Source organism: Myxine glutinosa, chromosome 10 (genome assembly GCF_964187855.1).
Source record: "Myxine glutinosa chromosome 10, kmMyxGlut1.1, whole genome shotgun sequence".
In the NCBI taxonomy this organism is placed as follows: domain Eukaryota; kingdom Metazoa; phylum Chordata; class Myxini; order Myxiniformes; family Myxinidae; genus Myxine; species Myxine glutinosa.
In genome coordinates, this window is record NC_136270.1 from 53,932,550 (window position 1) to 53,946,905 (window position 14,356).

General features: G+C 45.3%; 1 protein-coding gene across 1 annotated transcript in view; it reads left to right on the forward strand.

Annotated features, from left to right (window-relative positions):
- TSEN15 (tRNA splicing endonuclease subunit 15) overlaps positions 1-11,735 on the forward strand; it is a 48,809-nt gene extending 37,074 nt beyond the window's left edge. The window contains exons 2-4 of the mRNA XM_068127705.2: positions 5,203-5,281; positions 9,867-9,996; positions 11,173-11,735. Coding sequence (XP_067983806.1) covers positions 5,203-5,281; positions 9,867-9,996; positions 11,173-11,512 — 549 coding nt within the window. The 3' untranslated portion in view covers positions 11,513-11,735. The remainder of the gene's footprint in view (positions 1-5,202; positions 5,282-9,866; positions 9,997-11,172) is intronic.
- Positions 11,736-14,356: the final 2,621 nt, after the last annotated feature.

Consider the following 14,356-nt stretch of genomic DNA (forward strand, 5'->3'; position numbering starts at 1 on the left):
CTTACCAACACCAAGGCGTTGAGGAAGAAGAGTTGGTCACTCGAGATACGCGGGCGCAGCCAGGCGCGTTTATAACGAACTTGCGCATTCCAGCCAAACGAGTGAACGAGGCTGAGAAACCGCCCTTTGCCGTAAAAGCCGTCCCGCCCTTTGCTATAAATGTCCTCCCGACCGTTCGCCCCGATACATCGCCTTTGCTCGAGAGACGCGCTGCGTGGCCTTGTCTCCGCCTACCTCCATCTTCGCGGACGTGCCGGGGACTGTGGAGAGCCGGACGGGAACCATCCTTGGACGCGCTGGGGAACACCTGCCCATCTGCAATACCCTGTGTGAGTGTGTGAGACGGGCCCGTTGTCTCTGGGATAATTAAGACTGTATAAGGATTTATCTGTGTCTCTTCGTCCTGAACTGTATATACGTGTGATAATCATTAAATCAATCTGTTCTTCCTTTCTTCTGAATTTGATCGTTCCCGTGATTTCTCCATTTGGCTAAGCGTGGCACAAATAAGATCGCTCCAATCGGGTTCCATTAATTAAGACTGCGCGGATCACATGTGCGCAAACCGCTCGGCGTACCAAAATCACACGTGGTTCGTGCAAGGCTTGTTTCCTCGCTTCCATGGCAGCGCGAGTACTTGGGTACGAGCGAGAATTTGGTCCTGAAACCCTATTTGGCGCTGTCCAGAAGGGACGTTGCAAGCCCCGGTTCCGCCAGGCTAGTAAAGACAAGGGGATTAATCCCCCCTTGATAAGGGGAAGAAGGCCCGCGAGAGAACCGCAACAATATACATATATACAATACTAGGAAACAAACATTTTAATTGATGCATTTGTATATTTGTAAAAAAAAATTTTTTTTTGCCTTCAATGGTATAATGCCCCCTTAAATGAAACCGGAACCGGACGATGAACAAGGAGAAGAGGAGGGGAAGAAGGCGGAGCGAGTGAGTCGGAGAAGAAGCCTAGTTGCTTCGAGGTCTGGAGCGAACGATTGGCGAACGAAAGTCACGAGTGAACTTTGGGTTTCCCAGGAAAGGGATTCCTGCGACAGAGTTGTTGTCGCTGTGACAGATCAACCTGCGTGTCAGGTTTTGCGGTTGATTCCGAATAGAATCGTTGGAGTGCCGTTACGCCACGAGAGCGGCCCGTCGGCCATTTTGACTCGCGCAGGACTTGCGCTTCGCTCAAGGTTTCATCTCGCTTTGACCATTTTCACCGCATTCAGATGTTGATCTGGTTTGTGTGTGTGTAACGTCTATCAAGTTACACACACACAAGACAAAACACAAGTGTTTTGAGTGGAAAATCTGCGTGTCGCCGATTTGGAGCCGTGAAACGTCCATACCCGAGGGTGTGATTTCCCAGTCGCCTTGAGGGCGCCTTTGCGCAGCTCTGGCAGCCGGACTGTAACTGCCAACCCAACGGGATTCCGGTCTCGATTGGACATTGTTCGGACGATCGCTGGGGCGGATCGACTTTGGCTTGAAGCTGGAATCAACTTTGGCTTGAAGCCGGGAATAGAGACATTTGGAATGTTCTTCTTTTCGCTCACTTGGAGCACAGTGAGTTATATTGTACGAACCTGATGGTACCATCATAGGAAATATATATTGGTTGTACAATTGATTACTATTGTTTTTGTGTTGTTATTCCTGTGTGACCTTAATACAATATTTGTTTGTTGGTAACAATTGGTGTGGTTTCACCATTGATCTTTGACACAGAATAACACATCTTTCTGCCGTGACTCCTCTCGGGGCTCGGAGGTACACCGTGACCGGGGGGTTGGGGAGGAGCACGTAACAGAATGTTAAACCATGGAGCCAATAAATTCCACATTCCTGTGGCGCCTTCAGTCGCACGTCAGACATGGACAGCAGGTTCGTGAAGGACTTGCACAAAAACGTACCCCGTCTGAATGGTTCTATTCCCAGTCGATGGTGAATCTGCATATGGTGAATCCATGAATGTCACGGTTAGAAAGTAGAAACACTCACGTCATTCCGTCATTCATATTTAAAATCAACATCTCTATTTTCATTCCAAACGGCATCATTCCAATCATACATTAATACTACGAGCAAGGGTACCCGCCCTGCAGGCGGGGCTTCAATTGGGAAGCCCAAACGAAAAGGCAAAATATCAGAAATTGAAGGCTTTTTTTTATTTTAAACGATTCATATAAACATCCGTTAAATCATATCACATGCAAGTCATCAAAATCTAAACAGTACATGGTGCCCATTTTGAAAAAAAGATTGAATTCTGCAAAATGGAAGCGGCCGCTACACGTCTTTCTCAGACACAGGTTTATGTGTGAAGAGTGCGCGCTGAATCTGTAACACGGAAGCGGCCGCTACACCTGTTTCTCAGTCGCTTTGCACACGCTGCCGTGTTACTTCGGATCCACACATTTATATCGGAAGAGTTCGTCAGGAGTCGATCTACTCTCTCCTGGTACGTATAATTTCAACAAAAGCCACATCACTGTTCATATCGGTAAATATTATTCCATCGTGTTTGGAAAAACTGGAAAATTGGAAAACTTGGAAAAACAATATAGTCTATTTTACTCCAGGGGGTCCTAGGATTACCCACCAAAAATATCGTTGCGATCGGTTCAGCCGTTTTTGTGGTACCTTCGAATGAACAGACAGATGGATATTTGATGAATTATAGTAAGATAAGAGAATACTATGTTAAATCACGATTGTATTGAGATATTATCAAATCAGCCCAATGTCCATCTGTTCACTTCTGGATTTGGGGTAGGTTTGTATCGAGTCAATTTCCAAATCATAATTTTATTGAGGAACTTATGAAACCTCCTACCTACCTTACAACGTCCGCTGGGACCCCAAAACGTTCCACAGAAGGTTTGGTGGGGCTAGCCCCAAAACTGAGGGAGTAGTTTGGGGACAGACAGACAGACAGACACTCCTGTTTTATAAAATAGATGAATATAACTTGTATTACTGGAATGAAAGTAGATCACACAAAATGTGACTCGATGTGATCTCTTGTAATAACAAACTGCGTATATGAAATGAATGAATGGTCGTTTTAAGGCCATTTTCCCCGCTAGAGCGGGGGTTAGCCTTGCGGGTCCCATGACAATCGTGGTTCCCTGTTTGAGGCAATGTTTTATGGCCTGAAATAACAAACTGCGTATGTAAAATAAAAAAACATAAAGGGAGCGCTGTCTATTGTATCGCCATGGCTTGCAAAAGCAGCCTGAAGAGGTAAACCTGTTAAATTAAGACCAAAGGTAAGTCTGTTAGAGTAAATTATTTTCAAAAACACACCCAAAGACTCGGCTTTCATTTATGCAATCCCTTGGAGTTCCCTTAGTATGTCATTAAATCATGCACTGAGACTCATACGCACGCCTCTTTCGTTATGTTGGTCATGGAAAATCTGCGTAACGCAAAATGTGCCTTCAGTTCTCAACCCTTTTCTTCTTTGAGTCCTTAACCACATGTTTTCAAAGTTCTCTCCCCACCCACGTCATCAACTGCAGGTCTTCAAGCCCCTCTCCCCACCCAAGTCCTCAACCGCAAGTCTTTAAGCCCCTCTCCCCATCGAAATCGTCAACTGCAGGTCTTCAAGCCACTCTCCCCATAAAAGTCTTCAACTGCAGGTCTTCAAGCCCCTCTTCCCATCCAAGTCCTCAACCGCAAGTCTTCAAGCCACTCTCCCCATCCAAGTCCTCAACTGCAGGTCTTCAAACCCCTCTTCCCATCCAAGTCCTCAACTGCAAGTCTTCAAGCCCCTCTCCCCATCCAAGTCCTCAACCACAAGTCTTCAAGCGCCTCTCCCCACCAAAGTCCTCAACCGCAGGTCTTCAAGCCCCTCTCCCCACCCAAGCCCTCAAATTCCCTCTCCCAGCTCTCTGTCCCCTTTCTGCTCCTCCTCACGTCACCTCTGTCCTCCACTCCCCCTTTCTTCTTAAAGTCCTCAACCTCCTCCCCTCGTTAGATCTGCTCACAGACCCTCTCAAGCTCATCAATGACGCAGGCATTCTTTCCAGTAACCACCTGGTTAAACTCCCAAAATCAAGGATTACCACACACCTCCATCCTTTGTTTCTCTTTCCTTAGTTTGTAACTGCCTTCTGTACATGGTCCAATTGCATCCTTCCCTTTGGACTTTGAAGAAAGCGGTGTGCTACCATCTCATGTCATCCTTGACATCTCATGCCAAAAAAAATCCCTAACCGTGATCTTGTCTACCAACATTAACCCTACCTAACTCAACCTCTTACTTCCTGATTGCTATGTTTCCTCCCTGTGTTCATTTCCTCTCTTGTTTTGTCCACCTGTGGCCCCACTGTCACTGTCAGTAGATTTAAAACATTGTTTAACCTGTCACCTTCTCTTCCTTGAGCCCAGATTTTGTATTAAAAACACACTCCTTTAAAACTTCTACAATGCAGAGGTGCGGATTGATAAAAATAGCTAATTTATCTGCAGCCAAAGGCCAGAGTCATTATGTTTTCAGGATGTCCATACGTGCATCTGTTATCGGTTTTTTGTTGTTGTTACCACGATAACTTGTGAACCACTGAAGGGATTTCAACCAATCTTGGCACAAATATGCACTGTAATACAACGATGAACTGATTCGATTTTGGGTTCAACAGGTCAAAGGTCATGTGCCTTTTGAAAGCATTTTGCAGACCATAACTCAAGTGAGAAGCGTCTGATGTTTCCTCTCTTCTACTTATCACTGTTTGCTCTCTGACGTGAACTTTGACTTTTCATGTGACTCAAACGCAAATTAAGATCAAAATAAATTATAATTGATGTTGTAGTCCAGGTTATATTAATCATCTCTAACATAGAGCCTTTCATTAAATTAATGTTGAATTGGCCCTTGAAATATATTTCATGAAAATCAACTCATTTATTTTGTCCAACTAGAAACTGACCACCTCCAGGATGATGACATGCACTGCATTGTGGGAATAAACGGTACAGTTTTAATTGTGGAAGCCTTATGAGACGACAGTTTTATTTAGGGGCAGAAAATTGTTTTGGCTTTAAGCAACAAATAATTTACAAAAACTAGTCTACTTGGCAACTAAAGTAACTCTGTGAATATAATTATACAGAAGTACAACATTTGAATGCAGACAGATTTGTATCTGATATTGTATGTTTCAGATTGATACTGTATTTGGCTTCTGCTTTTGTTCCAGCTTTCAGAAATGATGTCTCGAGGAGTTCCGGAAAGTGATGCGTACACTGCGCTTCTGGTTTATCTTAACCTGCTGGAAGGTAAAACAGGTTATTGGCTGAATCTTATGCCATAGGTGACAACAATGTATTCAGCTATATTTCATAGTGGAAGAATAATTTATATTATGTAGTTTATATTTAATAATAATGTTATGAATTTTGGGGTAGAGATATATATAGATTTAGGTAGATCTGCATAGGTAGGTGCTCCGATGATCGTGGGTAGCAAGAACCACTTCAATGTACAGTAAGTCTCGGACCTGTGTAGTCCGGATGTCGGATAAGTTGGATATTTGTCCCCGCCACGAGGGGGCGGGGCATGTTATTTAGTTCAGGGATTATGTTTATTCCCTTGCACGTCGTTTCCTCTGTGATCATTCCTTTGTTCCGTATGGCAATGCACCATAGACATTAGTTAGGCCCATTAGTTACACCACACACACTACTTAAATTCTCCTCCGCCACAATAACAATAAAACTCACCTGAAGCCAGTTCGGGGCACTGCCGATAGAGCTGCAGCCAGCTACATCACAAACTTGCATAGCAACACTCACTGCTCAGGCAGGCTGAGGCCACGCCCACCTTGCAAAGGATTGGTCAAAGGTTTGATGGGGAGATCACACCATTGGACAAGACACCACCAATAGGGAGACGAGAAAGGGTGAAGCTTGTGATTGGTCAAGGCAGGGGCAAGAAGCTGGCTACTGATTGGTGGAAGGAAGCAACGAACTGATTGGCCACCGACCGATGGCATGGGAGAGAAGTGACGCGGCCATTGGTGGGGAATTGAGCCTGTGATGTTGGCCGGCAGGGATTGGCATAGAGAGAGAGAGATGACGCCACGGGGGGTTGATAAAAAGTGAGGAGAGACTGACATTTTTCCTCTTGCGCTTGGACCTTCTGCCTGCCCTGGACTTCCCTGGTGTTCTGCTAAATTGTCTTTCCTTCGGACATTGGTGGAGAGACGGTTGAGCGAGCACGAAGAGTTGGGTTTTCCGTGCGAGCGACGGGCGTACCAGCGTGGCTTGCCACTGCAGCATGGAGAAGCGGGGGGCGCGAGGCCTGCCGCAGTAGTGTGCCTGGCCTAGCAGCGCGCGAACGGGGGCGAGCCGAGGTCTACTTCCCGCCAACACCAGAACCGCGTCCGGACTGCATGCTCGAGTTTGGCGACTTTGACGAGAACACTCCAGCGAATAGAGCTAAGCCAGCACAAACACACACCCGGCGCGTTTCTTTTCATACATATTCCCTCGGCTGTGTGCAAGTCTGGTGTGTGGCATCCCAACTTAGGACAATTATTTACCGTCGCGTTCTTTTTCTCGGGTTCTGTTAATAAATCTATTTTTGTACATTTAATCCCGTTTTCGTTGAGTTTATGAATTTGCAGGTTTGAAGACTGTTCGGGACTGACAGGTAAGAGCTCCCTCTTCTTCTTCTTCTCCCTCCGCCCACGCATATATAGTGAAATCCGCATTTGTTTGTCGCCTTCATTAACGCTCGAATTGCCATCCGTGATTTCCCGGTATTCACCGAGGGGAATCACAGGACAATAATATTAACTATTAATCATCATCATCATTTAAGTTTATTGAGAATGTCAAACCCTGGACAGGCAGTCCAAAGACTGATATTTGTCAAGTTTACAATAATAAAACACCGATGCTCCCCATCCAACTTGACAGAGCTTGAACAAATATGCAGGAAGCATGGGAGAAACTCCTCAAATCCAGATGTGCAAAGCTGATACAGATTCCCCCAAGAAGACTCGAAGCTGTAATCGCTGCCAAAGGCACTTCTTCGAAGTATTAACTCAGGGAGCTGAATACTTATGTATGTACAACAACAAACAACAGGCATTTTAAGGCCATTTTCCCTGCTAGAGCGGAGGTTAGCCTTGCGGGCTCCATGACAATCTTCTCCATTTCGCCCTATTTTCTGCATCTCCCCTTGTTAACCCCCTTGCCCGCTTAAATATACATTCAGGTTATTTGTTATTAAATATACATATAAATATTAAATATACATTCAGGTTAACCCCTGAATACTTATGTATATATTGCCATATAAAATGTTTTCCAAATGACCGAGCCAAATTGTCCTACCCGTCACACTAAGATTGCCACTTGTTTCTAAGGAATAGCGTTTATGCCATCTCCTTGAAACGTCTATAATGCAATGTACTTTTAAATATTTGTTTCTTGAAATTCGCCTTAAACAAGGGTGAAAAGCTACACAAGGTTTTTGGGTTGTATACAGTCAAGTACTGCAATCAGCACTCGCACTGACTCCAATCGGCCTGTGCCGATTATGGGCATAGATATCGGCCCAGCACTAATTATATATCGTACTACCAAAGGTACCTGGGTCACCCCTTCCACTCCCTCACCCCACCACACCCCTACCTCCTCCATCTGAACTCCCACCCCTTCCCCTACCTCCTCACTCTGAACTCCCACCCCACCCCCTTTGGATTCCCACCTCTTCCCCTCCCTCCTCTCCCCAGGCCCCTCCCTTCAGACTCCCACCCCACTCCTTACCCTCTCCCTCCCTCTGGACTCCCACTCCTTTCCCTCACCCCCTACTCCCCCTCTCTTAATATTCCCATCACGAAGCGACTCTGCTTGGCCCAGCAACGCCGGGTACCTTTGATAGTTATAAATAAAATCGCGCCAAGTGGGCTGATGGTCATCTCTTGAGGTTGTAGATCAAACCTCTGCTAATTCAAACCATAAGAGTCCCCCGATCCAAAATTGAAAAATCTAAGATGGAGCGATCCTGCGGACCATCGAGTAGAAGGGCTGTATCGGGTTTCAGAGCAATCGCTTGGTAAATACGGGACAAATATGGATCCGAAGTATCGAAGCTTGAGCAATTGTGTGGGATACTGTCTTGTATGCATGTGTCAAGTTTCAGAACAATCAGCCAGGTGATAAGGATAGAGTAGCAAAAATAGCATAAAGTTAACGGATGGATGGACAGACAGACATCCAGACATCACGACCCATTTTACAAGTTAATCTATTTGAGGACAAGATGAGATGACCTAAAAATGGTACCATTGTAAAGCTAATAAGGCATTTGCTTGGAACATAAATTGGTCCGTTTAATCACAATAAATGCCTGTTTTAAAAGCCCGTGTGGCCAGAATGGAAGAAGAAGCAGGATCTGGAGCTTTCGTGTTGTGGCTTCAGCTTTCAACAGCAGGACATGGAAGGAGCACACAAAATAATATGTCGTAATACTTGTCGAAGCAATAGAAAATATATACCAGTACATGGAAGGAACACACAAACAACCACCACAGCCACAACGACAACAGCACAAACAACTACGTTATAAAGCAACTATCGGGGACACCTCTTTGTGGTGGTTGTACCACCCATTGCAAGTTGGGGGCCAAATCTTCCACATTATTCCCTGCTGCCCGGATTCGTCAAGGCAGTACAGTCACGGTCAGAATTCCGATCAGTCCTCATGGACCGCCCCTTTTCCTCTTGTCTCTTCCTTTTCTCTCTCTTTAAATCTGTCGTGGCCCGGACTGCGTGTAGGTGGGGTACACCATCCAGGATGTGGGGGATCTCTGGGTCGCTCCTGGGAGATTGATCGGCTGTCTCCGTCCTGCAGGCTTGTTTGAGAAAACTGTCCAGGGCTATACTACAACACCAACAACAACTACGTTATAAAAGATACTTTTTCTTATTTTAGTTTTTCACTTCACTTTACAACCTCATTGAGTTTCACAGATAGCTATGCAATATGTTTGTGACGTATGACTTGTTGTCTGTTCATTCAGGTAGGTACAGCTATTAGTCACAAAAGCTGAGTGGTTGATAAATGTAATTATGTTTCATCTCTTGCACTAACCATGGAAATTGCATCCTGGTGATGCTGCTGGACCAAAGACCTTTCAACACCTCACGACTCAACCTTTCCCCAACACCCTCTACCCAAAGGGCTTTCATGAATTGATTAAAAAAAAAAATCTGAATCCTTTGTTTTTTTTAGATGGTTCACATAAAAACAGATTGCAAACAGTTGCTAAATATTTATATACACAAAATTTAATAAAGAAATATGCATGTGTCCATAACGGTTTCCAATTTCCATCGACATGTCAAAATCTTCCCAAGTGGAGGTTCACGGGTCAAATCAGGTTCATAATTGACTTCCCAGAGCTTCTGCTAGGTTTATTTGCCATTGGTTCTGCACAGTCCACGTGTCATAGCGACTGCTATTTGGTGTTTGCATTTGCTGCGTATGCACGTCAGGTTCTTAAATGTGTACGTTCTTCAACCAAAGGTTTTATCTATTAAACCATTTGTATTTTTATTTTTATAAGGATTCCAAAAACAACTTAATATTCTGCTCTTTAATAGGAAGTATATATCCTCTGGGCTAAGGTTTATCAATTGCAGAAGTTGCTCTGGTGGTGTGGCAGTGTGACATCAAATGGTGAAGACAAAGTTCCACTACATATTTCGTACTACAGAAATGACTGGGGGTTGAAATATACTATACTATTTTGCCCACGTAATAAATCGATGACCCCAAAGACCACAGAGCACCGTGGATTGAAGTCACAGTTGTACCGATCTGGTGATATTTGTCTGTGATGTGCGGCAGTTCGTGGCTGGCTGGATGTCCACATTTGCCTAACAACAGGAGTTGTTTCCCTCGAGGGTCGTCCAGCGGGTGAGACCGTCACTCGTACTGTCCTTCCTCTTCGAGAGGATGTGCAGGTAACACATCAAAGGTGAGCTGGTTTCCCAATTCAGTGAGGCACTATGAAAATGCTGTTAAATTTTCAAGTCAATCGGATGAAAATTGATGATTTTTCAGATGAAAATTGATGATTTTGGAAGTTTGACCTTTGACCTTTTAACCTCGAAAATAGTTGGTTTCCCTATTTAGTGACTCAATGTGCAAATGCTGTTCAATTGTAAAGTCAGTCGGATGAAAATTGACGGGTTTCCAGATGAAAATCTATTTTGGAAGTTTGACCTTGAGTTGACCTTTGACCTTTTGACCTCAAACATAGTTGGTTTCATTATTTAGTGACAATGTGCAATTGCTGTTAAATTGTCAAGTCAGTCGGATGCAAATTGATGGGTTTTCAGATGAAAATCAATTTTGCAAGTTTGACCTTGAGTTGACCTTTGACCTTTTGACCTCAAACAGTTGGTTTCACTATTTAGTGACTCGATGTGCAATTGCTGTTAAATTTTCAAGTCAATCGGATGAAAATTGATGATTTTGGAAGTTTGACCTTTGACCTTTTGACCTAAAAAAAAGTTGGTTTCCCTATTTATTGACTTGATGTGCAAATACTGTTCTATTTTCAAGTCAGTCGGATGAAAATTGAAGGGTTTTCAGATGAAAATAGATTTTTGAAGGTTGACCTTGAGTTGACCTTTGACCTTTTGACCTCAAACATAGTTGGTTTCACTATTTAGTGACTCGATGTGCAATTGCTGTTAAATTTTCAAGTCAATCGGATGAAAATTGATGATTTTAGAAATTCGACCTTCAGTTGACCTTTGACTTTTGACCTCAAAATCAATCCGCTTCTCAATTGTAACGACCGCTATAACTTGGTGAAGTTTCATGATGATCGGTTTGGAATTGTGACCTGTAGGCGAGTGACAAACAAACAGACAGAAAAACAAACGCAACCGACCAATATACTTGAAAAATCTTCAAAATCTTCGATTTTGCAAATAAAAAACACTCTTGGCTTATGATGTTGACACAACATTGCATACATTTAGCTCTTTGATTTGGAGGGTTAAAAAAAACGTCAAGGCCGGAGGCCGGGAGGAAACGCAAGAAGGTTGGACCTTGTATGGTGTACTTTACGGTACACCTTGATCGAAGCGTGAATTCTTCAGCCACTGCAGTTCATCCCCCCTTTATTTCTATTTATTTATAGATTGCGTGAAGTTATGAACCTTCTTTCTGCGCACAAAGGAGAAGGCAGTCCTAGATGTGTCTCGCAACAACTGGACAACCCTGCTCTACAGGATTCCCTTGAGCCAAGTTTGCAAGACGATGCTATTCCCAGTTGCAATCGACCTCCTTGTACCACTTCCCAAAGTTCGACTTCTGCCACCTGTGCAAAACTTCCTCAAAGTGACAACTTTATCCTTTCCCTGGGAATCGTGGCTCGAGATTCTACGATTGTTTATTACGATCTCAGTCCTGGATTTGTCACTCCTGAGCCTCCAGAAATAGGGAAGGAAACCTGTCAATGGAAAAGAAAACATCAATAGGATAAAATTGGACGTTTCACCATGCATCGTGTGTGCAGGCCTCAAGGGTAGTAGAATACAACATCAGGCGTGTACATTGGAGAGCTTGTTTTGTGATGAATCACAAGGAAGCAGAAAGGTCAAGTCGTGCCATTTTGTTTGTCTGGGGTTTGAGGCCGACGAAGACTTCTGATACAATCGTTTCAGCCATTCGTCGCCACTGATGAATAAACCCTTAATGTGTTACACTTTGTCTTCCTTTGCCATGAAATAACAATCCGTGAAAGTATAAACGTTAATTGTTTGAAAGTTGCTTTACCCCCCCTCGTGAAACATTCGTTCTTTAACTCGTTTAATGTTCAGGTTTTATTGTGCAGTATTGCAATAATCAATCGGTCATTGTACCTGTTTGCGCTCCATCATTCTCCTTGCACCACTGAATTCTTCGCCAAGTCCTCCTAAACATCTTGTGTAGCATTTGTGGAGTCATCTGGGTGAAAGAGGACCTCCTGCCTGGTTGGTCCTCGCACCTCTGCCCTGCACTCGACCCCCTCGTTGCCCTACTCTCTCAGCCCCGTCTGGCACAGCTCGTCCTCCTGACTTCAGCGCAATCCGTCCTCGTTGTCTCTAATGGGGTTTCCCACCCAGTGTGTATGAAAAGGCAGGAGGTTGCTGCTTCCTTCACTGTCTGAATTGTAGTCGTCGGTGGTGCGGTGACTTATAAGGTGGTTGTGTGTGATGCTGTAAGTGAGGGTTAATAAAAAGAAAGAAAGGGAATTTACGAAGAGTGGCTTGTAACTGATATATATGGGAAGAATATTTAAATGGTAATTTGAAAGAGGCAGAGGACTGAATTTGTACTGTGTGGTGCCTGTGATGTAACCACCATATATGGGCCATAAATAGAGGATTTAAAGGAGGAATAAGGGAAGCACAGGTGGGCTATAGAGGAGGAGGAGGAACAAGACCAACTATAATCTACTCTATTTCCCTTAAACACAGGGAGCACTGTCTGGGCACGTATACCTATGATATACCTGACTAGGGAACTCCTGTGTGTCCAATAACCAATGGAATCCGTTCATCCACGTAAGATGGTGGACGTGAGCACTTCTTGGTGAGGTCAGTCATGTGTTACACTTCCATTGGTGACTGTACAAGCCAATTTGGGAGCGATAGAGTCTACCACGGGTGCTGCATCTGACGAGGTTGGCGAGGTTGGCATCTCCTGTAGTTGTGGGATGATGTTTGTGGCGACAGCGTCTAATGTGCAGCTGCTCCAACCAATGGTCATCATGATGGCTTATTCTAGCCCGTAATTGATGTCGCCATGTGCCTCTGCAGTTAGCGACATTTCCCAAGTGTCAAAGGTTCCACAACCATCACAATTCAAAAAGAAAGTTGCACAACAACAGATTGCATCTTAACGTATCTAAAGTGCAGACAGTGCCTTTCGACCCGAGAACTTCCCCGTCAGATGGATTTTACATGGTGGGGCAGGCCTCTGGCCTCCAGGGTCTCCCGAAGTGACTCCTTACACGTCTTCTCGTGGGGATATGTCAAGGATTGTTTTCCACACCTCTTTTGCTGACATTGAAACACTTTGTGCAAAGATAACCAATTGCATGAGCAGTGTGACGAGGGATATGTTGGCCAATATGTGGATGACCGTTTGGGTGTGCTACTTGTCAATAAAGGTGCAAATGTTGTGGTGTAATGAACACAATAAACTTCATGAATAATGTGACAAAATGCAAAAAACCACAAAATTGTACCTCTTTTGTTTTGGTTGTAATAACGTTTTTTTTTTAAAGGAACAAGACACTGTGGACATCCTGTACTTCATTCGGGCAACAACACTGTGTGTGTGTGTGTGTGTGTGTGTGTGTGTGTGTGTGTGTGTGTGTGTGTGTGTGTGTGTGTGTGTGTGTGTGTGTGTGACCCACTCGCACCCATGTGTGTGTGACGCGCTCCCCCCCCCCCTCTGTGTGTGTGTGTGACGCCACTCCCCCCCATGTGTGTGTGACCGACTCCTCCCCCCCGTGTATGTGCCACACTCCCCCCCCCCCCCCCGCGTGTATGTGACCCACTCGACCTTGTGTGTGTGGCCCACTCCCCCCCCCCCCCCCCCACCGTGTGTGTGACCCACTTGTCCCCGCGTGTGTGTGACCCACTCGCCCTTGTGTGGCCCACTCCCCCCCCCCCCCCATGTGTGTGTGTGTGACCCACTCGCCCTTGTGTGGCCCACTCCCCCCCCCCCATGTGTGTGTGTGTGACGCACTCCCCCCCATGTGTGTGTGACCGACTCCTCCCCCCCGTGTATGTGCCACACTCCCCTCTCCCCCCCCCCCCCCCCCCCGCGTGTGTGTGACCCACTCGCCCTTGTGTGCGTGTGTGTGGCCCACTCCCCCCCCCCCCCAATGTGTGTGTGACCCACTCCCCCCCCCCCATGTGTGAACCAGACCCCCCTCCCCGTGTGTGACCCATGCCCCCCCCCCCCCATGTGCAAACCACTCCCCCCACTGTGTGACCCACTCCCCGGCGCAGTGTGCGTGATGTGCGAGGGAGAGGATTTGAGCTCTTGAAGTCTGAGCAATTTGAGATGCTGAGCAACAAAGACATTGGAAGGTAATGTGTGCTCAGAAAACATATACAAGACCAGCTGTAATGAATCCGGATGAAGTGTCGGATAATATTGTTTGAGATCATTATCGCGGTGCGAGTCCAATGACGTCGCCATGCGTGCACTGTTCTGCGAAACATTTCACTCATGAATGATCAGGACAAGGGGCCGGTTTATCTACATATACAGTGCATTCAGAAAGTATTCAGACCCCTTCACTTTTTTCACATTTTGTTATGTTG